Consider the following 26,685-nt stretch of genomic DNA (forward strand, 5'->3'; position numbering starts at 1 on the left):
TGCCTCAAGGGTATATTGGGGTTTCAGATTCTCCTCATGTTGCCTTTTGCAGACTCTGCACCAACTTTTAACTGTCCCAACCCTCAATATAGTCAAGATTCCTACAGGCAGTCAGACATGGGTCAAAAGCAGTATTACCTCGGAATCAGGATTTCTGTAGTCGAAATTACAGGCAATTCCTCTCCTCTTTGTTTACTTAATTCCGTGTTTTAACCTTAAAATAACTAATCCTCCCCCATTCTGGGCTCTTACTCAGTTTCCAGCATTCGCTTCGTCCCTTCACTGGCTGTTCCCCTTGCGGGGAGATGAAAACACGGCTTATCAGGACCCCACAATCACCTCGCAGATCAGGGACTTTCCCATCCGCGTCTCACACACACACTTCCGCATTTTTCGCTATATACTCACTTGTCTAAGTTTTTCGTGCACAGATTTATGAGTTGCCGCTGTTTATAACGGAGTTTTCCTTCCCTTTCTCTTTTTTTCCCTTTTTATCCTACCGACCCAGGGTTAAACCTGCGGTCTCTCATAGCAGCAGGGAAAGCCCAGGAGAACCACTGTCATTAGGCAGGGCACCTCCCGCCTGGTACCTCCCTAGCCACTGAGACTAGAGGTCCTGATCTCGGTGGGACATCCAAATTTGTGAAAAAGAGAGTTAACTCTTTAGGATTTTTTAAAGTTTAATAAAGGATAAAAGGGCAAATAATTAATCCAGCGCTGGGGTGCTTTTGGCAAATGGCCAAAGAGCACACTGGTAGCTTAAAATCATATTCTCTATATACAGTTCCATTGCTGGGGTTACATGCATATTCATTAGCTTATACACTATTCAAACATTCCTTTGAGTTTTTGATGCTCTAGGAACTCTTTTGTTTGTTTTCAACCTCTGATTTGCCTGCATAACATTTTGTAAATTAGGTCCATATATTCTATTTCTTCCTGAAGTTCCACCCTGTTGTTTAACACTCCCTGATAACAAGTAGATAATAAATCCTCTCTAGGGCTCTGGTTTCTCTCACCATTATCTTATCTCTTGCAGAGGCCGGTCTGCAGATGTGAGAAACAACATAATTGTTTTACACCATTCTTTGAGTTTGTTATATAAAACCATTTTTAACATTACATAGTCTCTATTTTAACATTTTGCTAAAGTCTAGAATATAGTATTATCACACTACTATTTATATAAACTATATGGTGCATACATAAACTAACAGATTATACTATACACAAAAGCAGTTAAAATGTAAGTATAAATTGAACTATATCAAAAATACTTGTGATTAATAAACAACATGTAAAAGCTAGTACATGAATGCAAAAGCCAATATTATATTGTCATTTTTCACATAACGGCTGTCCTCCTCCTTGGTTTCTCACCTGTCTTCTTTGCCTGCATGCCTGAAATGGCATCTGCTCCCCCGGTGGCTCTTCCCCACTTTCTGTGCTTGCTGGGTGCTCATGGCATCTTTACTGTCGTCCCTGCATCCTGCTCGGCTTTCAACCACACCAGTTTGAGACTAGATTCCAGGGCTCTATAATGTTCATAACATCCATGGCGGCATCTAAAGCCTATTTTATAAGCCTCTGGGGTTTTATAATGTCCATAGCGGCTTCTAGAGTCTGTTGCTTATACTTTATCTCACGTTGAAGTAAAAAGGTTCATACCTTAACTACTGGGTTTTTCTTGGCTGAAATCCATGCCATGTTTCCAGTGGGGTTTTTCTCCTATTTACAAGGGGTATTTACAAAGGAACCCAGATTTGGGCGGCTTTCCACTGCAAACAGCTCTCCATGCTGCACTGTTGCAGCTTTTTGCTGCTGGTTTGGCAGCTCTCCACACTTGCTTTGATTTTTTTCAGCGCTTTGCTGGTTTGCCGCTCTTTATGCACAGTTTGTCTTTCTCCCCCGTTCTACTCACAGGATGGCTGCTGTCTTCATGTCGGGAATCACCAGATATTACACTGGGGGTTGTTGGTTGGAGACAGAGACGAGATGGACTCACTGAGGGTCTTCAACAAACAGCCCAGAGTTTATTATGGATGCCTTTCTTATAGGAGGTTTGAATTTCCCAGGTTCAGATAGCCGATTGGTTGAGATTTCTCACCGCCCAGATCTCTGGCCAGTGGTGTATCTGCATCTAGGCGTGAACAGGGTTGGCTGAGGTCTCTGTTTGAATCCAGCCTATCCCCGCCTTATCTGGGGACCTGGTTTTGTTTGTAGTTTGGTCGAGTTTAGGGGGGCAGCTTCAGACTAGATGCACTGTGACAGCACACAATCCTGGTGGAGCAAGCAGGAACTTCATTACTGTGCTATGCTACTGGTTTAAAAATTAGCTACCTTCTGCAGAGGCAGGCATTTTACAGAATAGCCCTCTAGTGGTGGCTTTTTAGGAAGAGGGGTACCAAAAATCACCTAATAGGAATAGATATAACAACTACATCACAGACGTGCATAGTATTTACAAAACAAAATCAAAAAATATAGAATTTGTAAGAAAATATGACCTGGGGTGGGGTGGGAATTTATGTGCTTGATGGATTTGTTTTTGTTAGTTTGCCTTTTTTATAAAAAAACCCCAAAACTTTTTGTAAGTGAACCATTAATTCACATATGATATAACAATGTGCTACATATTGACTTACACATGTGATGCATTAGCTAGTAAGGCTTCCATCCTTAACTAATAATTTTCAAAGGCATGTTTCTTTGCTAACTGTACACAATCCTTTGTATATTCTGTAACTGCTATATAATAGAGCTATGCCATTTCAGGATAACAAAACTCAGGAAATCCAACTAATCTCAGCTGAAATGTGATACACTGCAAGAATTTTAATTTCTCCCAAAGGAGAAACTTAGCTTTTCAAAGGTATTATTTTCATTTGTATCCCCATTTCAAATCAAAGAAGCTGCCTGAATGTAGTGGCCAAGTGTGAGGACGATGGGTGGTTTCTGTGAGAGGCTGCCAGAAGCTTCCTCCATGTCCAACAGAGGCAATCCTTGGTAGCTCCGAAGACAGATGTGACGCTGGCCGAGGCTGGGCCAATTAGAAATGGCGGTAACGCTTCCATGATAACATATTTAAAAAGAAGAAAAAAACCCAAAACATTGTGGTGCAGTTGTAATTGTGGCTAGAGAAGAGTAGGGTGAGAATATGTGAAAGGAACAACTCTGCAGACACCAAGGTCAGTGAACAAGGACAGGGAGGAGGTGCTCCAGGCACCAGAGCTGAGACTCTGCAGCCTGTGGTGAAGACCATGGTGAAGCAGGCTGTTCCCCTGCAGCCCATGGAGATCCATGGGGATGCCTAGATCTACCTGCAGCCTGTGGAGGAGACCCACACTGGAGCAGGTGGATGCCTGGGAAGAGGCTGTGACCTTGCGGGAGGCCTGTGGAGAGAGGACCCCATGCCTGAGCAGCCTGTTCTTGAAGGACTGCACCTCGTGGAAAAGTGACCAACATTGCAGCAGTATGGGGAGGACCGCTGCCCATGGAATGGACTCACATTGCAGCGGTTCACAGAGATCTATTGCTTGTGAGATGGACTAACATTGGAGAAATTAATGAACTGTCTCCCATTGGAAGGACCCCACACTGGAGCAGGGGAAGGACTCTTCTCCCTGAGCAGTGGGAGAAACAATGTGTGATGGACTGACCATAAACCCCATTCCCTATCTCTCTGCACCAACTATGGTAGGAGGTAGAGCTGGAAGGAGACAGAGGTGGGGGGGAAGGTGTTTTTAAGGTTTTCTTTTACTTCTCATTATCCTTCTCTGATTTTGTAAGCAATAAATTCAATATCTCTAATTTGAGCCTGTTTTGCCCATGATGGTATTTGATGAGTGATCTCTCCTAGTCCTTATGTCAACCCATGAACCCTTCATTATATTTTCTCTCCCCTGTCCAGCTGTGGAGGGGAAGCATCCAGCCAGCATCAGATCAACTGAAAGCATGTAAAAGCAAACTTCCCTCTAAAATATTTAATTTTATTAGTGAAATGGTAGCAAGGACAAGTATGCAAAGAATTTCTTTGCTCTATGCTACTTACACATCATAAATAAGACAGTTGTTGTAAGACACAGTCCTTCACAGTCTTTCTATAAGCATACAAATTTGTCATTCTTTGATCAAAATAAGCTGCTTACCAATCAACAGCATGTAGCTTAAACAACACAAAAATGAGTATCTATACTTTACATGGTAAAGCATTTTCTATAGTCTTAAATGTACACAGTCTCAAGAACATAAAGTCCTATTAAAAAAGTGATTAGCATCTTACAATCAAACTGGATTATTTTACATTCCCTGTAATATGCTTTTCTTTTTCATTTTTGTGATAAGAATTACTTATGCAAAGGAAAATGAAAACAAATTGAAAGCAAAGTCAATATGGTATTATTTTGTTTTAATTGAAGGAAATAACTTCCCATGAAGTAAGGCAAGTAATTTGATTGTATCAAGTTGTTGTAAAAATAATCTACTTGATTTTAGGTATAAATTTTAAAGGTATGACTCTTAAGAAATCTCACAATGATGAAACTGATTAAATTAATTCAGAGGGTACAAGCCATGTTACAGAATCATAGAATGCACTAGGTTGGAAAAGACCTTTGAGATCATCAAGTCCAACCTATGACCTAACCCAACAGCTCCTAATCAACAAAACCATGGCAGTGAGTGCCATGTCCTGTCTTTTTTTAAACATGTCCAGGGATAGTGACTCCATCACCTCCCCGGGCAGATGACTCCAGTGTGCAATCACTCTTTCAGTGAAGAATTTTTTTTCTAATGTCTAACTTAAACTTCCCTTGGCACAGCTTAAGACTGTGTCCTCTTGTTCTGTCAGTGGTTGCCTGGGAGAAGAGACTGACCTCCACCTGACTACAGCCACCTTTCAGGTAGTTGTAGAGTGTGATAAGGTCTCTCCTGAGCCTCCTTTTTTGCCAGGCTAAACAACCCCAGCTCCCTTAGCTGTTTTTCATAGGGCTCGTGTTCCAAGCCCTTCACCAGCCTCATTGCCCTCCTCTGGACGTGTTCAAGAGTCTCAGCATCCTTCCTAAACTGAGGGGCCCAGAACTGGGCACAATACTCAAAGTACTCAAGTACTCAGTGTTTTAGCTTGACAAAAATATTTGGTTTGTCATTCTCTTCTTACATGCTTTTTCTTTTAAGAATTAAAAAAAGAATCTCTACTGTATAACTCCTTTGTAAATTAGAACATTTTCCAAAATTATTTATCCTCTCAGCTTTGCATATGATTCCTTGTTGATCACCCAACAGGTATCAGAGATGATGATGGAGAGGTAACAATTAAGGCCATCCAAATGTAGATTAAATGTCTAAAGGACTGTCTTTGATGCAGGTGATCAGAAAAGGCTTTGTATTCAGCTACTGCTTTTGTACAGTGGTGGTACCCAAAATGCATCTTTGCTTTCACCTATAAATCTCTTCTAGCAATTAAAAAAAAAATTAAGATGGAGTTTTAGTATTTTAACAAGTGAATCAAAAAATCCTTCTGAGAAATTACTTGCTTTCTTGTCTACAGTATTGTGGTGGCAAATAACAATAGAAATAATGTAAGATTTAGATGAAAATAAGTAATAGCACAAACATTTCTTGAAAATACCACATTATTTTAAGAAGGCACTAAAGCTTCTGCTTGTGGTCCCATAGTTTTTTAAACAAGTAAGAAAAAAATATTTCATAATGGCACCAGTACTATTTGCAGCTGAACACACTGCCGTACAACTCAAAACAAAGCTGTAAGTTATCATAATATCATATAAATGTGCTTACATCTGGAAGGACAAAAATAAACAAAAAACCAAAACAACCCCAAAATAACCCAGTAAGCTAACTTATTATCTATAACATAGCCATGTTCCTTTTTGGAACAGAAAAGTATCATGCATTGTTCAAGTACTTTAAAAGAAATAATTATTTTAAGCATAACAGTAAGAAATTGTTTTAAATAAAATCCAAGAATCTCAAGAAGTAAGCAAATGAAAAACAAACTAGTCAGTGGGCATTTAACATAAGAACCATAAAACTGTGTTTATGTTTAAAAATAATTTTCATTTTTAACAGAAGAAAATGTGTACATTTATGCACCATTTTGAAGCACATCAAACAGTACACATTGAAGGTTTTGTAGATTTTTAACCTGAAAAGCAAGTCAATACAAAATTCATGAACAATCAGAACTTTAAAAAATCTTCGATGCATATATTCAGCTTTTTTTTGATAGTACAGGTTTACATCTTTCAGTTTCTGCTTATTTGTAACAGAAAATGGCAAAACTTAACATACATCATTTTACAAGTAAGTACAGCCATCATGGAGACCCATGGATTTTCAGACATGAATAGTTCTGATGTCATCTGCCTTTTCAGGGTATAACTACTGATCTGAGCTCTCTTGCTTTACAGCAAGAAATAGACAAAACTGTCACTAGAATTGGAAGAGCTACTAGTACTATCACCATGTTCAGGTTGATTATGTTGATATTTTCTTCCTTGTTCTGGGAAATAAAAAGATTCAGATTTCATCCCTTAGTTGAGTCAGTGGTCTATTTTTTGCTTTAAACCTCTTCCATTTTAATTGAATGGTTTTCGTCATTTGGTTGATAGTTCCCATTCTGTTGTAGTTGGACTTCACCAATCCTTTCTGTATCTCTATTGCCTACTTCTTTGTCAGTTTCTGAATTCTGATCCTCTTCAGTGTGATCTTTGTCCTACCAAAGATAAAATTATTAAAAAACCCAAATTGTCCTAGCATTACAAGATATGACTTCCAACCAATTACTGATATTTTGAATGCCTCAATTTTTACATGCCTTGTTTCAGCAATTTTCAGAATAGAGGTATCAGGGGTTTTAAAAATTTTTAAATTAAAACATTCTTCTAAAGTCTTTTTTTTCTGTAATTGGATGAAGTTAGGCATTCATAATAACCTGTCACCCAATAAATCTTTGCCATAAAGTGATCTGCCATTATGATCAATATTCAGGTAATACAGAACAAGCAATGTCATGGCACCTATGAGAAAAAGCTCCAGAAATCAAGACTTTAACATATGTTAAAAGTAAAACAGAATTGCAATTTTTCTATTTTTTGTCAGGTTAATTTTAAGAGAATTCTTGGGTAAGACAATTACTTAAGCATGTGGACAGAGTCACCTAAATCAGCTGTTTTATAACAGTTGAATAATTCTGAGTACCACAAATTACTCTTTAGAAGCATGCTGGGTTTTAAATTATAAATTAAACATTTGAAGATATTTCTTTTCTTAATCACATCACCTTCAATTTTGCAAGGGAAAAATCCCATACTACTCTTTCCTTAAATCTTCAGTTTTATTCCTGCAGAGTCAAATATACAGTCCAGGACCAAAGCAACCAGGGAGAGGCTGAACTGCAGAATGAAAGTTTATTAAAAATCTTTTCAGATCAAAAGCCTGTGCTGGTTTTGGCTGGGATAGAGCTAATTTTCTCCATAGGAATTAAAAGATGGGGGAAGGAGGAGGGGAGGGGCATTCTGAGCAATGGTGTTTGTCTTCCCAAGTAACTGCTACACGTGATGGGGCCCTGCTCTCCTGGAGATGGCTGAATACCTGCCTGCCCATGGGAAGGAGTGAATGAATTCCTAGTTTTGCTTTGCTTGTGTGTGCAGCATTTGCTTTCCCTATTAAACTGCCTTATTCTCAACCCACAAGTTGTCTCCCTTTTAGTCTTCTGATTTTCTCCCTCATCCCATCAAGGAGGAGTGGGTGATAGCAACTGTGTGGTGCTTAGTTGTTGGTCAGGGTTAAACCACAACAGGCAAACTAACCCTGAACCCTGCTGCTTAGTTATACAATCTCCTTTATGCCTGCCCATACAGATAGGCAGCCAGTCAACTCCTAACATATGGCACAGCACAGAAAAGAGAAAGAAACCAAAACAAAGTGTTTCAGTAACCTATTCACACAAGCTCCATCAAGTGGCAATACTTTGATAAAGAAAATGGGGTAAAAGAAGGGTGGGGAAAAGAAGGGTGAGAGAAAGAAAGATGAAGAAGGGAGGAAATTCCAATAATTGTTCCACTTGTAGCAGCTTACCTTCAAAGTAGTGGTGCTTTTGTCAGATTTCTCCTTTCCCTCTTTACTAATTTTTTTCTTGAAATGTTCCCTTTCTTTTCTTTCATTATTTGTATCTCTTTCTCTTTTTTTCTCTTTCTTGTTTCTGTTTAAGAAAATTTTTACTTAAATCAGAATTTGATCCCACAGCAACAAATGTACTACCAATGCATACTCTGTACTGTACAGTAAATTGTACAATAACTATGAATGTTGGTATCCTGGTTTGCTTTCTTTCAGAAAGGTTCAGTCACTTTCAAACATAACAAAAATCCCTTCACAAAGACAAGAGAGCTAGAGAATGCACGTGTTCAGTATACATGGTATTTGCAAAGAGCTAACAGATTAAAAATTCTCCAGTTGAAAGCATACCAAAGATCAAATCCATAAAGGGCTTTTTGGTCTGTTTTAACTTAGAACTGAATCATACTGACCAATTGAAATTATCTGAGATAACTAATGAAAAGGCAGTAAATCAATGAAAATACTTCCCAAATTGTTTTCAATATATTTATCTGCATCCACTTTTGAGTGTTCTGCTTATTGAAAAATAGACCTTTTCCTTAGAAATGAAAATTACTAAAGAGCTTTTTCCAAACTAAAAAACCAAAAGCCAGAAGAAACACAAATTGAGTTAGCTTATTTCATTACAGTGATCTCTATATCACATTTCAGTTTTAAAAAAATACTACAACTTTTTCCTCCTTTACTGCTCATTAACTTTTATGTTTATAGCAAACTGACCTTCTCGGAGAAGGAGTTTGTGAAGACTTCTTTTTGGTCGTTTTAGGAGACTTGGAGAGACTTCTACTCTTCCTTTTACGTCTTTCTCTGGAGGACCAAGAAATTCAAGATCACCAAAGAAGAAAAATAATAAACTCAGCAACTGAATAAAACCAGAAAGCTCTTAAAATGATCTGACAGAACGAAATAAATATTCCTGAATATAACGTTATCTATGACCATAGTATATGAAACATATAAACAACAACAGAAAAAAAATCATATGTTTCAGTTTGATGGGAAAGGAGAGAAAGGAAGTGAGAAGAAGGAAAAAAAGTTGTGTCCTTCCTTTCAGATTTTAGTTTTATGCTTATCCTTACATGCTTGTACTTATATGTGATAACAACAGAAACACACGGTATTCACTACTCCTGTACTAAGTTTCTTCAGTCAGGAAAATAATACAATTGAATGAAAAGACAAATGAAGACAAAAGGCATAAACTTGAGCAATACAGACTTCAAAAATTAACATTGCAGGATTAAGATCACTAGAATTCCAGTTCAGTATGACTGACATTTAATTCTTGAATACATAAGCTAGCATTCATATTGTTTTAGTAGCAAGCAGTGCAAAATGAATCTCAAGCTGTTGTCAAAATCAAAATGAAAATGCTAATATCAATTGTTTTCCTAGCAGTCCATGCTCAGCAAACCTATGCATTATTCTATAACACACTGAAGAGCTCTTAGTATTTTACAAAACAGCTGTTTTATACAGATGTATGAAATTTGATGAAGTTGCTGTTATGGAGTCTGATCTCAAATAGAGCAGAACATTAAATAACTGGTTGCAAACATACTGAGGCACATGTTAAAATAAAGTAAAAATTGATCAAGTAAAAGCTTCATTTAACATAAACATACTACCTATCTGTCAAAGATGACTCTTTCCTATCACCTCTTCATAGGGCAGGAAAAGCAGAACAGGAAGAACCAACAAAGACAACAGGGAAGTTAAAAACTAATTGTCAGGGCATTTTAAGACACAAGACAAAAGTTACACTTATGCATACCAGCTTTTGCAATTCCCACTTGTGAGAGTCTGTCCAAATTTTCCCTCATCTGCCTCACGATCATCATTTGGGGACCACTGAAGAGAAGACCCCCCCTGTCTTCTCTGTAGGAGAAAGTTACACACGCCACAGGCCCGAGACCTGAGAGCACAGTGCTAAGCTATTGTTCACAGGTGTTGTTTGCTGTATGCTACACTGAGCCCAAAGAAGGGGGCACCGTGCCCTTTTTGCAACAATAGCCTTGGAAGCTGTCCCACCTCTCAGCCTGGCTGGACTTCTCTTGAGTTCTGGGTGGTCCCCTGCAGAAGACCCCTCTCACTTGTTTGCAACCACCATGACAGACAAACTGAGATGTAAGAAGCTTCTCCATCAAGGACTGAGACATGAAACCCCTATGTGAAAAGGCCCCTCTCCTCCTTCCAAGGACTGGAACTGAAACCCCTAACCCAGGGGAGGTGTGTGGGGGGAGGCAAGCTGACCAAAGCGAGATGTTTGCCTGCAGGTTGTGACCACTGGACCATGAAAACAATGGCTCTTGTTTACTGCTGAGAACATAGACTACCTGTTACATCTATTCCTTATTGTATCTGTTTCCCCACCCCTCACAATTTTCAATAGAATTATCATATTAAAAACCTCTGAGTTAGCTAGAGATTTTGAGATCTCCCTGACGTAACAGGCGGATCCTCGACTGGACTGGACCAAAGGACTTCGTCTCTACGTTTGGTAGCTATATCCCCCTCTTCCTCTCTCTCTTTTCTCTCTCTTTCTCTATCTTTTTCTCTCCCTTAATCTCTCTATCGCATTTTGCTGTGGTCATTCAATAAAGGTGGATTTGTTTTGATTATCACTGCAAACCCCCTTGTACCGTGTCGGTTCTTTTTGCACCCTGAGATCAATCCACGAACCATCACGAACCCCATTTGTACAGACGGATCGTGACACCACTGATTTTCTTTAATATTTAGGAAGGCCAAGAAAACAACAGTTATTAGATAAATTACAAAAGCATAAATTAAGATATACCTAGTATCACTATTTGGATTCATACTCTGACAGTATCATCTAGCTTGATCTACCTGATGTTGCACAGGACAAAAGTTCATAACTATTTTTTTCAGCAAGTTCTTAAGTTTGATTAAATTTTTGGTAAACAAAGATATAAAGTGGCCTCAAAATCATGGAAAGAACGTCCACAATCATTGATCAGCTGTTCACTGGTTAACCTGCACCTCATTTTGAACAGCCTTACATTTATCACCACCTTTTTTCAAATGGGGACATTGGAAATTAATATATTGTTCTGACAGTGTTCCCACTTGGTCTACATTGAGTACATACCCTTTATTTTGTTTTCCTGCATACATATCTGTGAGCAACCAAGTAAGCACCCTAGTAATTATGTTTCAACTAGAAACTGTTTATTCATTGAATCTAATTTTCAGTTTCTGTTTTTCATATTTCAAGTTGAAGAACTACAGCTGTGTCTGACACCATTCCTACCTCTATGCTACATTTGTCTATAAAAAGATTTTTGTGTGGCTGTTTTTATTCACACTCTTAAGGAACACTAATACAGCAAAATTTAAGGAAAAATAGTTTGAAAAATTTGATACTGATTTTGTGACTCTAAATCATACACAGAACTAACATTCTTGTCTCAAAGGAAAAATTCCTCAGGGTAATGACAGGAACCAACTTCCTGTTGATTTAAATAAAGTTCACTAGAAATCACTCCAAGATTTGCCTTAGACCAACATTAGGTCTAGCGGTTTTAGAATTTTTTGAATTCTGAGACAGAAGCTCTGAGACAGAGACATTTCACAACACCTGTCTCCAACTAGTAGTACTTGGAAGAATGATGGTAGTGTGGAATAAGACCCCCTCTACTCCACTCTCGTGAGTGTTGAGTAATACATTCTGTGCAGGTAGCTCAGTGTGAAGATGCAGTGCGAGCTGCAGATTAAACTCTGGGTGGTGGGAAATAGTGTGAGGCCCAGGAAGAGGGTGTGAACTGGCACTGACCTTTTGCACAACAAAGGGCACAGGGACCTGTAGCACCAGCCAGGTGATCGGACACTCAGAGACACAGCAGGAGCTGAGGACTCAGGAGGAAGACCCCAGACTATTGTGCAGATAGACTGGAAGGATATAAAAGCCCAGGGATTCAGTTATTCAGGGTCCCTCCTAGAAGGCACCAGCTTGAGCTGTTTCTGTGTTACTGCACCATGAATAAATTAAGGAATCAGATGTCTGAGACTGCTATGGGAAAACTGGGGTTGAGCCGGGAACAAAATCATATGAGAGTGGGGTGTGTAAAAAACACAAAAAACTTGCTTATCAACAACCTGGACAAAGGGATAGAATGTACCCTCAGTAAGTTTGCTGATAATACTAAACTGGGGGGAGTGGCTGATACACCTTAAGGCTGTGTTGCCATTCATCAGGACCTTGATAGGCTGGAGAGTTGGGCAGACAGAAACCTAATGAGGTTCAACAAGAGTAAGTGTAGGGTCCTGCACCTGGGGAGGAATAACCCCAAGGACCAGTATAGGCTGGGGCTGACCTACTAGAGAGCAGCTCTGTGGAGAAGGACCTGGAAGTCTTGGTGCATGACAAGTTGACCATGAGCCAGCAGTGTGCCCTTGTGGCCAGGAGGGCCAATGATATGCTGGGGTGCATTGGGAAGAGTGTGGTCAGCAGGTTGAGGGAGGTGATCCTCCCCCTCTATTTGGCCCTACTGAGGCCACATCTGGAGTTGTGTGTCCAGTTCTGGGCTCCTCAGTACAAGAAAGACAAGGAGTTACTGGAAAGGGTTCAGTGGAGGGACACTAAGATGATGGGGGGGTCTGGAGCATCTCTCTTATGTGGAAACACTGTGGGAGATGGGCCTCTTTAGTCTAGAGAAGGCTCAGAGAGGATATGATCACTACATATAAATATCTCAAAGGTGGGTGCCAAGAGAATGGTGCCAGAGTCTTTTCAGTGGTGCCCAGTGACAGAACCAGGAGCAATGGCCATAAACTAAAACACAAATAGTTCCATCTCAACATGAGGAAGAACTTCTTTATGTTGTGGGTGGCAGAGCACTGGAACAGGTTGCCCAGGGAGGTTGTGGATTCTCCCTCTCAGGAGACATTCAAAACTCACCTGGACACATTTCTGTGTAACCTGCTCTAGGTGACACTGTGTTCCAGTGCAGTCTATATCAATTCACAGCAGATTGTGGGGCTGTGTTTCCACCTCTGGGGCAGTTGGTTCCAGGTGTATTGGATTCCCCTCCAAGTGAAAGCAAACTGTGGCCTGCACTCTTCCGCCAAAGGGATTGAGAAAAATGCATTAGTGATATCAGTTGTGGCACCATTTGGCTGCTTTTGATTCCAGCTCATACTGAAGTTCAAACATGTCTGGAACGACAGCACTCAGAGGTGGTGTGACTTCATTGAGGCCACAATACTCCACTATCAGCCTCCATTCCACATTAAACTTTCACACTGGCCATATGGGGCTGTTAATGGGTGAGTGGGTCCTGCTGATCACTCCTTGGCTCTGGGTGGGAGTTTTAGAGTCTCAGTTGGTGCAATATTGCCGCCGATGCACTGTCCTGGTAGCAATTGGTATTTGCTCATCTTCAACCTGCAGCAATCCCATGATGAAGGGATCTTCGGAGAGGTCAGGCAGGGTGGATAACTGTTTGATTTTTCTGTATTCACAGCTATACCAAAAGCCCATTGATACCCTTTTGGATCCTTGAAGTACCTTCTTCTGAGGTAGTCAATGCCAAAGATACAAGGTGCCTCTGGGCCAGTCACAATGGTATGCTTTTCCCATTTGTCCTGTTAAACTCACCTCAGCCTCTAATACAGACAACTCCTGGCCTCCCCCTGTCACTCCAGAGATGCAGATGGATTCCACACTGTTCTGCCTTGATGGCATCAGTGTGCATTGTGCACCGGTATCTACTAAAGCTTTATACTTCCGGGGATCTGATGTGCCAGGCCATTAAATACACACAGTCCAGTATACCCGGTCATCCCTTTCCTCCTCCTGGCTGAAGGCAGGGACCCTCTGTTCCTGGTCAGAGTATTCACTGTCTGACCTTTGGGATGCCAGATCAGAAGTGTCCTCACCAGGGTTAATGGAAGTGATTTCAGTTCTTTTATGTCTGGGAGATCACTGATTGCTTTCTTGTGTCTCTGCAGTAACGACACGGAGTCAATTTGGATGACCCTTTCTTAACAGCTCTCTTCCCTCTCAGTTCACAGACATGGCCTTCCAGCTTAAAGGTGGGTTCACCATCCCACTTCCTCACGCCCTCTCTCTGGTCACACAGAAAGAACCAGAGTTGGCCTCATTGCCTGAGCTTGGGACTTGCCTCTGACCAGAGCAGGAGAGGACCAATCTCTTGGGCTGCCCCTAAAAGCTGGGGTGCTGGCTTGTAGGGATGAGGAAGTATCCAGTGTTTCTTCTACATTTCAGAGCCAGGAAGATGCCATCTCTACAGCTGGTGTATCCATTTGTGGATAATACAATGACACCAAGCTGCTGGAATATGATGCAGGGATGCTTTGAACCACCTTCCTCCACATGGACATTGTGCAAGGGACATCCTCTGGATCTTTAGGGACTCTGTCACTTTTTAGATCACTATAGATGATTTCCAGCACTGCTACTTCTCTTAAGTACTGGATACCTTTGTCTGTAGTGGTCCACTTGGCTGGGGAGCTCACAAGATCTTCCTTAAATGGATATCTTGCCCTCATGCTTGAGACAAGCCATTTCCCGAGTCTGCAAATTGCTCCTTCCTTTCCAGTTCCTCTTTCAGTTTTCTGATCCTTAGGAAGGCATCTCAGCTGTTGGGCTTCATGACCTTCTAACTACTGACTGTTGGCCCCATTATCTCAGCACAAAAGCAGCCAGGCAGAAATCCGCTCACCTTGCTGGTGACTGTAATCGTTTTGCAAGTCTCAAAGTTCTGATGAGGCCAGGGACCAAGTTGTGGAGACCCTGGGGGGCATCCCCTGGGTTGGAGGGACACAAGAAGCTTCCCTCAAAGCTGTTCAGCCCCACTGGCTCCTTTCCCTGTTCCTATGTCCCTGAGCCACTCCCTCCCTATTCCCTGATTGGCCCTCATCTTTGTACTGCCCCGAGACCAGGTTCACCCCCTACCCCCTGGGGATTGAGTAACCTAGACCATATATATGTGTGGGCTTTGGGAACTCTGAACATCTCACTGGGTGGCTGAATTAAACATCTGTGAATATTATGCAAAGGCCTTTTTACTTCTTTACCCTGGACTTAACTAGCAGCAATTCAGGCTGCAACACCAAGTAACTTCAGTTTCCCGTTTGATTTGCCTCACTCCTTTCAATTTATTTGTTGAAGGGCCTGCCTCTTGATCTAATCCCTCCTTTCCTACTGTTACTTCCTCTTCTTCTTCCTCCCTTACTAATTGGTAATATGGGCCTGCAACTTGCCTTGTCCATTTTTTTGTTTTCACTACAGGGGTAATTACTGTAGTTGCTGTAGTTTGAGTCCCTGTCTCAGCCCTAGTGTCCTCAAATGCAGTTTGGATTCCTGCGTCAACTATAGTCCTATGAGAGTATTGAACAGTGGCTGAGTAGGCACAGGCCAGGCTCTAGTACAGGGCAAGAAGCTGCTGGTTTTCATGGGGGTAAACAAGGCACCCTTCTATCAGTTGACAGGTTAGTTTATTACGGTTGTTTACCTGTTTGGGTGTAAAGTCCCAGGCAATGGGAGGTGATAACTACCCTAGGAACCTGACCAAATTTTTCCACAGGGCAGATTTTCAATAGCTCTTCACATAAAGGTTGTTTTCTCTTATACCAGGATGATAACAGATTGTATGAATTCCATAGTGAACCAACAGTATTAGCTAATATTATTAATAGCATTAAACAGCTTACATTAGGATGAGCAAAGACCATGAAAGTCTGAAGTACAAAATCATTCACATCCACCCTGGGCAGGGAGAAGGAGCTGTATTCACTCATCATTGTTTGTCTTAACATGTTCCCAAACTCAGCAAAACAGAGTGATAAGCAGCGCAGCTGACAAACACCGTGTCCCACATAGGAGCTTACTACTTGAAAACTACTATTTACCATTTACTATAGCATGCAATATATATATGTATAACTGCCTTTATCTTATCCCACATTTGGGTGCTGAAAGGACTGTAGTGGTTTGACCTTGGCCGGGTGTCAGGTGTCCAGTAAGCTGCTCTATCACTCCCCAGTGGAACAGGGGAGAGAATAAGATGGAAAACAACTAGTAAGTTAAGATAAGGCAGTTTACTAAAGCAAAGGAAAAAAACAAGCAAAAGTTTGTGCATGCATAGGCAAAGGGGAAAGTTAATCTCTACTTCTCATCAGCGAGTGATGTTCAGACACTTCCCGGGAAGCAGGGCTTCAGCATGTGTAGTGGTTGCTCTGGAAGGCAAATGTAGAATAACGAATCCCCCCTGTTCCTCCTCTCTTCCTTAGCTTTTATATCTGAGCTGATATCATATGGTATGTAATATCCTTTTGGTTAATTTGGGTCAGCTGGCCTGGTTGTGTCCCCTCCCAGGATCTTGCCCGCTCCCAGCCCCTTGATGGGGAGAAGGAGTGTTAGAGGGACAGTGCTTCTCAGCAGTAGCCAAAACACTGGTGTGTTATCAATACACTTCCAGCTACCAATGCTAAGCACATCACTGTGAAGGCTGCTAAGGAAAAATGAACTCTATCTCAGTCAGATCCAATACAACCTGCTTTGGCAGAAGGGTTGGACTAGATAATCTCCAGAGATCCCTTCTAACCCTAACAAGTCTGTGATTTTGTGTAGGGAGTCCAGCGGGGCATCCACAAGCATTTGTTATATTAGATATGGAGCCACTGGTCACTATGTTGCTTGGTCTGTTCATGTGGTTGTGGTACCTCAGCTGTGGAAAGACTGTCCAAGACAGCAGACAGATTTGAAAGACTCGAGAGAGTTAGAGAGGAAATGTCCCATGCCCCACCAGTATGGGCCAGAGTCTGCTATTGGGAGCAAGCACCCTCCTGCTTGAGAGAGAGGGTACACACCACAAGGTAACCTGTGGTTTTATCTGTGTGCCCATGGAGAGGACATGAGGAAATGGGATGGAAAACCCACCTCTGTCCTAGCAACACATGCACGTGAGTTGAGAGAAAGGACAACCACTGCAGGAAATTCTTTAAGGATAAATGTCGCTCTAGTTTCCAGTGAGCAAGTCCTCAGACAGAATAGAAGGGATGATGTTACTTCTGATACTCTTGAAGGGACCTCCAAGTCATCTTTACCATAAGTGAGCAATGAGTACTATGACCAGAACTAGAGGGGCCTTGCCTCCAGCCAGGTGGAGGAAAGGGACAATCGGATCTATTAGACTGTGAGCATCCGATGGCCTGGCACATCAGACCCACAGGAGTATAAGGCATCAGTTGACATTGGTGCACAGTGTACCCTGATGCCATCAAAATATTTAGGGGCAGAATCTATCTCTATTTCTAGGGTGACAGGGGGATTCCAACAGCTGACTGTACTGGAAGCTGAAGTGAGCTTGACACAGAGCAAATGGCAAAAATACCCCATTGTGACTGGTCCAGAGGCCCCATGCATCCCTCACACAGATTACCTGAGGAGAGAGTATTTCAAGGACCCAAAAGGGCATCACTTTAATTTTGGGATAGATGCTGTGGAGACAGTGGAAATTAAACAGCTGAATACCTTGCCTAGTCTCTCATAGAACTCTTCTGCTGTGGAACTGATTAGGGTTGAAGAACAACAGGTACTGATCCCTACCACAACAGTGCACTGTCAGCAATACTGCACTAACTGGGACTCCATGGCCCCTGTCTGTGAGATGATTTGTGAACTGGAGACCCAGGGAGTTGTCAGCAAGACTCACTCACCCTTTAATAGTCCTCTACGGCCAGTAATAAGTCCAGTGGAGAGTGAAGACTGACACACTATTGTGGCCTGAATGAAGTCACACCACCGCTGAGTGATGCTGTGCCGGGCATACTGGAACTTCAATCTAAACTGGAGTCCAAGGCAGCAAAGTGGTGCCACCATCAACATTACTAATGTGCTTCTCTCCATTATTCTGGCAGCAGAGTTCAGGCCACAGTTTGCATTTACCTGGAAGGGTGTCCAGTACACCTGAAATCAATTGCCCCAGGGGTGGAAACACAGCCCTTCCATTTGCCATGGACTGATCCAGACTGCACTGGAAAAGGGTGAGGCTCCAGAACACTTGTAACACATTGATGATATCATCATGTGGGGCAACACAACAGAAGAAGTTTTTGAGAAAGGGGAGAAGATATTCCAGATTCTGCTGAAGTCCAGTTTTGCCATAAAGCAGAGTAAGGCCAAGGGACCTGCTCAGGAAATTCAGTTTTAAGGAATAAATTGGTAAGATGGACATAATCAGACTACAATGGATGTGGTCAACAAAATAGCAGCTATGTTCCCACCAACTAGCAAGAAGGAAACACAAGCTTTCCTAGTCACTGTGGGTTTTTGGAGGATGCATATTTCAGAATACGGTCAGACTGTAAGTCCTCTCTACCTTCTGATAAGTTGGGTGCTGAACAACAAGAAGCTTTTGAACAAATTAAACAGAAGATTCTTCATGCAGTAGCCCTTGGGCCAGTCAGGACAGGACAAGATGTGAAAAATGTGCTCTACACTGCATCTGTGGAGATTGGTCTTTCCTGGAGCCTCTAGCAAAAAGTACCCAAGAAGATTTAAGGATGACTCCTAGGGTTCTGGAATCAAGGACACAAAGGATCCAAGGCCTGTTACACCTCAACTGAAAAAGTGATACTGGCAGCTTATAAAGGGATTGGAGCTGCTTCAGAAGTTATTGACACTGAAGCACAGCTCCTCCTGGCACCCTGACTGCCAGTGCTAGGCTGGATGCTCAAAGGGAAAGTCCCTGCAACATATCATGCCACTGATACTACCTGGAGTAAGTGGATTGCTTTGATCACACAGTGAGCTCAAATAGGAAACCCCAATCACCCAGGGACCTTGGAAGTCATCATGAACTGGCCCAAAAGTGAAAATTTCAGACTATCATCAAAAAAGGAGGAGAAGGTAAAATGTGCAGAGGTGGCACCACCATATAATCAGCTGCCAGAAAATGAAAAACAATACACTCTCTTTAATGATGGTTCCTGCCATATTGCAGGGATACATTGAAAATGGAAAGCTGCCATATGGAGTCCTATGCATCGAGTCGTGGAAGCTATTGAGGGACAAGGTGGATCAAGTCAGGTTGCAGATGTGAAAGATGTCCAGCTGGCTTTAGATATCACTGAATAAGAGAAATGGCCAGCATTCTACCTCTGCACTGACTTGTGGATGGTAGGAAATGTTCTGTGGGGGTGGCTGGATCAATGGAAAAAGACCAATTGTCAGCAGAGAGGTAAACCCATCTGGGCTGCAGAATTGTGGTAAGACACTGCTGCCTGGATAGAGCAGTAAATGTACATCATATAGATGCACACGTACCCAAGAGTAAGGCTACAGAAGAACATTGCAACAATGGACAGGTGGATCAGGCTGCCAAGATTAAAGCATCTCAGGTGGATCTGGACTGGCAGCATAAGGGTGAATTATTTCTGGCTTGATGGGTCCATGACACCTCAGGTCATCAGGGAAGAGATGCAACATACAAATGAGCTTGTGACTGAGGGGTGGACTTAACCATGGACACTATCTCCCAGGTTATCCATAACTGTGAAACATGAGCTATGATCAAGCAGGCCAAGCAGGTAAAGCCCCTGGTGGACAATGGTCAAAATATAAATATGGGGAGGCCTGGCAGATTGATTACATCACACTCCCACAGACCCATCAAGGCAAGCACTACGTGCTTACTATGGTGGAAACAGCCATTGGATGGCTGGAGATGTACTCTGTGCCTTATGCCACTGCCCGGAACACTATCTTGGACCTTGACAAGCAAGTCCTGTGGTGACATAGCACCTCAGATAGAATTGACTCAGATGATGGGACTCATTTGAAAAATAGCCTCATAGACACCTTGGCCAGAGAGTATGGTATTGAGTGGGTGTATCATATTCCCTATGGTGCACCAACTCCTGGGAAAATTGAATGGTACAATGGACTATTAAAAACCACATTGAAAGCAATGGGTGGTGGGACCTTCAAACATTGGGATCTACATCTAGTGAAGGCCCAATCAAAACCTCCACATACTGTAGAAGGGGTTAAAGTTCCTGTGGTGCATATGAGGAATGTGTTAGAGAAGATAGTTTGGATTAGTCTTGCCTCAAGCAAAGACAAACCTATCCATGGGATTGTTTTTGCTCAAGGATCTGGGTGTACCTTGTGGGTAATGCAGATGGATGGAGAAACACAATGTGTACCTCAAGGGGATTCGATTTTTGGATGAGAACAGTCGGTAATATTGAATTGTATAATACTGGTTGCTGAATGACACTTCTACTGTATGCTATAACTACCATGGACAATGAGGATGGACTGCTCCAGATAGACCAGCCGTGAGTTCCTGATACAACTTGCAATCAGCCAACAGCACACCAGCCCTCCTGCCCTAGAAGACATCTAGGATGGACAGAACCCACAGTCATGGACTAAATTAACTTAACAGACATCTTGGAGGGACGGCCATTGACTATGGAAATTATATTTGTGCTTGTGTATATTATATATATATATATATAATATATATATATTTTATATATATGTATGTATATAGTTAGAAGGTGTAGGATTTGGGCATGAGTATATGGTATAGATTAAGGGGTGGATAATATCCTGATTCCAGCCAGGATAGGGTTAAATTCTGCAGTAGTCAGGAGGGCTGGTTAGTTTATACCACCTTATTGCCAGGGGTGGGGGAAGGAGGTCTCTTTTGGGGGTGGAGGTTCCCCTATTACTGGGTTCCATGGTGAGTAATGGGAGTGATTCAGTGAATCGTGTTCTCCTTCTTGTACATTGCTATTACTAATGTTGCTGTTACTGTTAGTTTTCTTATCTCACTGATCTTTACAGTAAACTGCTCTTATCTTGATGCATGATCTTTGCCTTTTGTGCCTTCAGTTCTCCTCTCAGCTTGCTGCAGGAGGGAGGGGGGAGTGAGGAAGTGGCATGTGGTTTGGAGTGTTTCAGTGGAAACACTAAATTGGGAAATACCATTCCTAAATCATGACAGAGGGGACACTACTAGGACAGCTGACCTGAATTGACCAAAGGGATATTCCATATCATATGATATCAGCTCAGATATAAAAGCTAAGAAAATGGGGAAGAAGGGGGAACATTCCTTATTTACAATGTTTGCCTTTGTGGAAAGATGGCTGGGGATAAAATTAGAGGAAACTGAGAAGTTATATTCACATCCTGAAAGAAGTTATAAACAGTATGGAAATTATAGGCTAAAATACAGTTGCCACTCCCTGGATGGAATGCGGTTGGCATGCTCAAGACCTATTCTATGATAATTCCCCACACCCACAATCCGCAACCATAGCACCTGCTAAAGGGGATGGAATGGAACGTGGAACCGAGTGGAAACACTGCAGCCAGGCTCTGTTGAAATCCTTAAAGGGAGGGGAACTCAATGGTACTTTGCAGCTGATAAACCAAGTAGCACCTGTCAACCAGGGGAGATAGGAAAAGATGTCCTGCTGCTGAGCCATCAACTGTGTTGAAATTGCTCTCCTCAGATGAACTTGCTTCATTATAGCCTAATTGTAATATTAATGCATACCACCATCCCACAGTTACCCACCTCCAAGGTGCCACCACACCTCACTGGGCATGTGCTCTATATTTTTTTTTACTGTATCTTTAAAAGCAAACCAACAGAATTTTATACCAAGCAGTAACAAAGGTATGTATGACTAGAGTCACTCAAGCTCCACCTAAACATAAAGAAATAATATAAAAGTAAGTGGAGAATGGGAGAAAAGTTAGGGAAGACTCCATTGTAACTGTTGGGATCAGTCAACAGGTTGAACCTGTCTTTTTCGAGATAGGGATGCCTATTGGGTAAGAACCATACTCTGCATGCTGAATACTTTTAATGGGGATGAGAGCTTGTCTGTGTATTGCTTTGAATACATTTTTGCAGTCAGATACCATCACTGACAATCCTTGAACCTTAACCTGTCACAATTTTATATTAATAGTGTTATTCCATAAACTGTTAGTGTTAGTCCTTCACAGGCACTGACAGTGGGTAACATAAATAAAGGGGAAGACTTGCTGAGGGGTCTCCCTTATGCTGTTGGTGTGTTTTCCTAAGTCAGTTGAGTCACCCTTCAATCCAGTTGGACTGTTCAGTGAAGGGTCCAACTAACAGGATGCTGACAGACTGGTTGGGCACTGGGGTCTCAGCTTTCCTGGGGCGCTTACAGACAAATTAAATACTAAGCATCCCCACACCAAGGGTTGAGGAAATCTCCCTTTTTACCGTGACAGCCTTCCAGAGCAACTGCTACACATGCCTTGCTTCCCAGGAAGTGGCTGAATGGGAAGTAGAGAATTAATTTTTTTTTTCTCTTTGCTTGTGCACACACCAACTTTCACTTTTGCTTTAGTAAACTGCCTTGTCTCAACCTATCAGTTGTTCTCCATCTTATTCTCTCTCCCTGTCCAGCTGAGAAAGAGGAGTGACAGAGCACCTTGGTGGGCACATGGCATCCAGCCAAGGTCAACCTACCACACCCATAATGGTAATCGGTGAGTGATCTCTCCCCTTTCTTATATCAACTCATGGTATTTTTCTCCCCCATCCAGTTGAGGAGAAGGAGCAATAGAGTTGCTTAGTGAGCACCTGGCATTCAACCTAGGTCAGTCCAGCACAATTAATTATCTAATTCAAGACTCCTGATACATACATGCAGAAATCGTTTTCAAAACTAACAGCACTACCTCTACTCTGTGCAAGTAGTCAACCCATGAAATAATGTTAATGCATTAAAATAGGAAGCTGTATATGTTTAAAGAAGCCACAATATTTTGCCCATAAACCTCCAGAACAGCATGGACATTTCATATAACCCAAACAGAATGTTCAGAAACCATTACAGCTTGTTCTGCATTATATGAACCATAAACTCCTGAATTTTGAGGGCTATGAAATTTTTGCTTTTGTCCAGGGAAGTGATTATTATATGTAGAACTTTTCCCAATTCATCCAGCATTTCATTCTCTCAAGGTAACATAAAATTTTCTAAGTTTGTCACATGATGTTATTGAACTCCATAATTGCTGAAGTATTTGGAAAGCTTCTGAACTTAAGTTAGCTGCTATGCTTTTGAATATGCTTGAGTTAGTCCAGTTACAGAGCTTAAAATCAATCTCACAGTCTCCTTTTGCTAGATTGAATTTACCCAGACTTCCACCCAGTTTACCCTCCCTCACAGGCAAAAACAACAGATAGATTAACCTTGACTGCTTTCCTGTTTACTATCAGCATGGTTAAGAAGTGTTAATTTGTACTTGTATCTGGACATTTAATCAACTAAACAAGGTTTCCTTATTTTTCAACTGAGATACATACATTCACTTTCTGAATGGTTAGTCAGCCAAATAACATGCTTGCTTCCTGCTCTTCAGCCATCCAGCCAAGAGAATTCATAGCATGCCATCCTTTAGGTGGCCAAGTGGCAAATACTACCATCCAACTGTTCATAAGCCCAACAAATTCCGTTACAGACCAACACTGTACAGTATGTAAGTAATGAAGAAACTATGTACCAGTGACTCAAACTTTCATTAGGACAAAGATGGTGTTTCATGTCCCTCTATCATAAGTTTTGGATGGCTCCAGCACAGTGAAATGGCATAAGAACCATCTACTTACTGTCCTCAAGGACTATACTATACAGTAATGTGAAAGGCAAGTATCAGTTGCCCAAAAATAAACTATTTTCCAACAACCATCATATAGAGCTCTTTGGAATGGATTTTATTTTATAGGGAAATCTAAGAAACAGAAAGAATACAAATTGAATTGGTAAGTGGCATGGTGATACTGATAAATAAAAATTAGGATGTGCATTTTACATCGTGCATCACTGTACTGACAAGTCCAAAAAAGCATTAAAAAATTCTAAACAAACCTGCTGGAGCTACGAGATCTTCTTGAAGAGCTATAGCTTCTTGGGGGTGTTCTGGATCTCTTCTCTTTCTTTTGTTTATCATCTCTCTCTTTTTCTCTTTCTTGCTCCTTCTTCTCTTTCTTCTCATCTTTCTCCTTTTCTTTGTCCCCTTTTTCCCTTCTGTCCTTCTCGCCCTCCTTGTCCTTAATCTTCTCTCTATCCTTTTCCCCCTCTTTCATAACATCATATTTTTCCTTGTTCTGGTCTACCTCTTCTCTGTCTTTTTCCTTCTCCTTCTCCTTGTTCTTTTCCCTGTCCTTGTCCCTGTCTCTATCCCTATCCTTGTCTCTAACTCTCTCTCGATCTTTATGCCGTTCTTTCTCCTGGTCCTTCTCCTTGTCCTTATCCCTGTGTCTCTCTTTATCTCGCTCTCTTTCCTTTTCTTTGTCCCAGTTTCTCTCCTTCTCTTTGTCTTGGTCTCTCTCCTTTTCTTTGGCCTTTTCTTTTTCCTTGACCTTTTCTTTGTCTCTTTTTTTGTCCCTGTGAAAAGCCAAACACAAATCCATTAATTAATTTTTGAACTTTCCAATAAAATTACAACTAACTCTTTAGCATACCTTAATTGTTCAAGACAAAATATATGTTTCTGTTAAAAAATAGTAACTATTCAAAATTTTCATTTGTCATCCCTGTTCACCATGTGGGAGAGGCTATATAGATAGGAAAAATTTGGAAACCAAATTGGGGAAGAGGGGGCAAAAATCAAATCAAACTGTGATCGTCAAAGTGACATTATCACACTTTGAAAGAATGTCTTCTCACCTCACAGCTATGTTACCATACATACATAAATTTTCTACATTTTATCAGGAGTGAGACAAAGTCTACAAATTGTAAACCCATTCTTTACTAAATAGGTGTACATGTAAAATGGACTGCAGATTAACCACACCCATGTGAATAATGACAACTGACTGGACTGAAGTCTTTATTCTACGGTGTTCTCTCACATAAATATCTTTTAACTGCTTGGAAATCCAACATCAGTCAATACACAGAAACAAAAAACTGTGATAAAATTTCACCACATTCCCTCAAAAGGTAAATGTAAGGTAAAAACTCAACCAAGACGATTCAACTATCTGTAATGCCATTATGAATTAGAAAATTATTGAAAAATCAGTAAGACCATAAAAACAGAAGCAAGGTAACAGAACAAGTCAGCTTCTTCGTGATAGGGAGAATGACACATGTTCATAAAAACAGTGAGAAAAAAATCCACTGGATGTTGTAGTACACAAGCCAAATAAAAATTAATTAATCATAAAATTATAGATTATGCTGAGTTGGAAGAGATCCTCAAGAATTATCAAAATCCAGCTCCTGGCCCTGCACAGAACCATCCCCAAGAACCAAACCATGTGCTTGAGAGCATTGTCCAAATGCTTCTCTAACTCTGACAGGCTTAGTGCTGTGACCAATTCCCTGGGGACTGTTCCAGTGCCCAACCACCCTCTGGGTGAAGAACCTTTTCCTAATATCTAACCTAAACCTCCCCTGACAGCTTCATGATGTTCCCTTGGGTCCTGTCATTGGCCACCAGAGAAAAAAGATCAGTGCCTGCCCCTCCGCCTTGTGATCAAACTGTAGATCATGATGAAGTCTTCCCTCAGTCTCCTCTTCTCCCGGCTAAACAAGCCAAGTGACCTCAGCTGCTCCTTGTATGGCTTCCCCTCTAGACCCTTCATCATCTTCATAGCCCTCCTTTGGATATTCTCCAATAGGTTTATATCTTTTTTACATTATGGAGCCCAAAAGTGCACACAGTTAGATCACAGGTTTGGCTGGATGTCTCGGGGATGGTTCTTTTGGTTTTGTTTTTTGTTTTGCATGCCGGGGTGGTCACTGCTGCCCGCCCCCCCCCCCCCCCCCCCCCCAGCTCTGGGAGTATCGAGATGGGTGAGAGCCAGCCCAGGATTTCCTGTGAAAGTTGGGGGGTGAGGGGTGGTTGCTTCCTCTTCTGGTGGGGCGATTTGGTCTCCACTGCCACGTGGTGGGATCTCTCTGAGAGATACAGTTGCCGTTTGGCTTTTGCCCATTTTTTTTTCTTTCCCCTTTCCCTTTGGCACTGTGACTTGAGCTTACTGGCTTGCTTCTCTGCTTCTTTGCTGTTTGGGACCCCAGAGCCAATGTGTGCCACACTGGGACCCAGGACCACCCTGTTCCCCTCCGGGGGCTGCCCCCCCCCCCCCCCTCTGCACAGCCTGAACCAGGGGACCCAGGGACCAGCCATGGCCAGTGAGCTATGATGGGGAGTGATCCCCCGCCCAGCACTGCTGCTCTCTGCCACTGCTTCAGGACTTCTTGCTACACTGTAACCTGACACCTGAACACCCCACAGTTTTGGGCACAGCCCTGGAGTCTCTGCTACATTTTGCTTGCTACCCCCAAGTGAGGCAGGCCCTGCCATCCCAGCCACTGCTCCAAGGTTCCTGCTACAGTCCATTTCACCATCTGCACGCCTGCCATCACCACATGAGAGATGCGTCTGAACTTGTGCCACAGCGCCCCCTGCAGCTGCGAGGGAATCCTCACACCTGCCCTGCCCATCTGGGAGCCAGCAGCATCTCTGCTGGCTGT

The 26,685-nt window shown here is 42.0% G+C and overlaps 1 protein-coding gene across 6 annotated transcripts in view; it reads right to left on the bottom strand.

The window, feature by feature from the left end:
* Window positions 1-662: 662 nt before the first annotated feature.
* Window positions 663-26,685, bottom strand: part of LOC118701523 (splicing regulatory glutamine/lysine-rich protein 1-like) — a 75,097-nt gene continuing 49,074 nt past the window's right edge. For 4 of the 6 annotated variants that reach the window (XM_054517776.1, XM_036406173.2, XM_054517778.1 and 1 more), the window contains 5 exons: window positions 24,067-24,585; window positions 9,771-9,803; window positions 8,863-8,949; window positions 8,101-8,224; window positions 3,969-6,736 (listed from right to left, as the gene is read on the bottom strand). In XM_054517776.1, coding sequence (XP_054373751.1) covers window positions 6,584-6,736; window positions 8,101-8,224; window positions 8,863-8,949; window positions 9,771-9,803; window positions 24,067-24,585 — 916 coding nt within the window. In that variant the 3' untranslated portion in view covers window positions 3,969-6,583. Of the gene's footprint in view, window positions 2,281-3,968; window positions 6,737-8,100; window positions 8,225-8,862; window positions 8,950-9,770; window positions 9,804-24,066; window positions 24,586-26,685 lie in introns of those variants that run through there. The other 2 variants (XM_036406175.2, XM_036406174.2) reach the window with 2 other exon arrangements.

The sequence above is a fragment of the Molothrus ater genome, chromosome W (assembly GCF_012460135.2).
Source record: "Molothrus ater isolate BHLD 08-10-18 breed brown headed cowbird chromosome W, BPBGC_Mater_1.1, whole genome shotgun sequence".
Lineage (NCBI taxonomy): Eukaryota > Metazoa > Chordata > Aves > Passeriformes > Icteridae > Molothrus > Molothrus ater.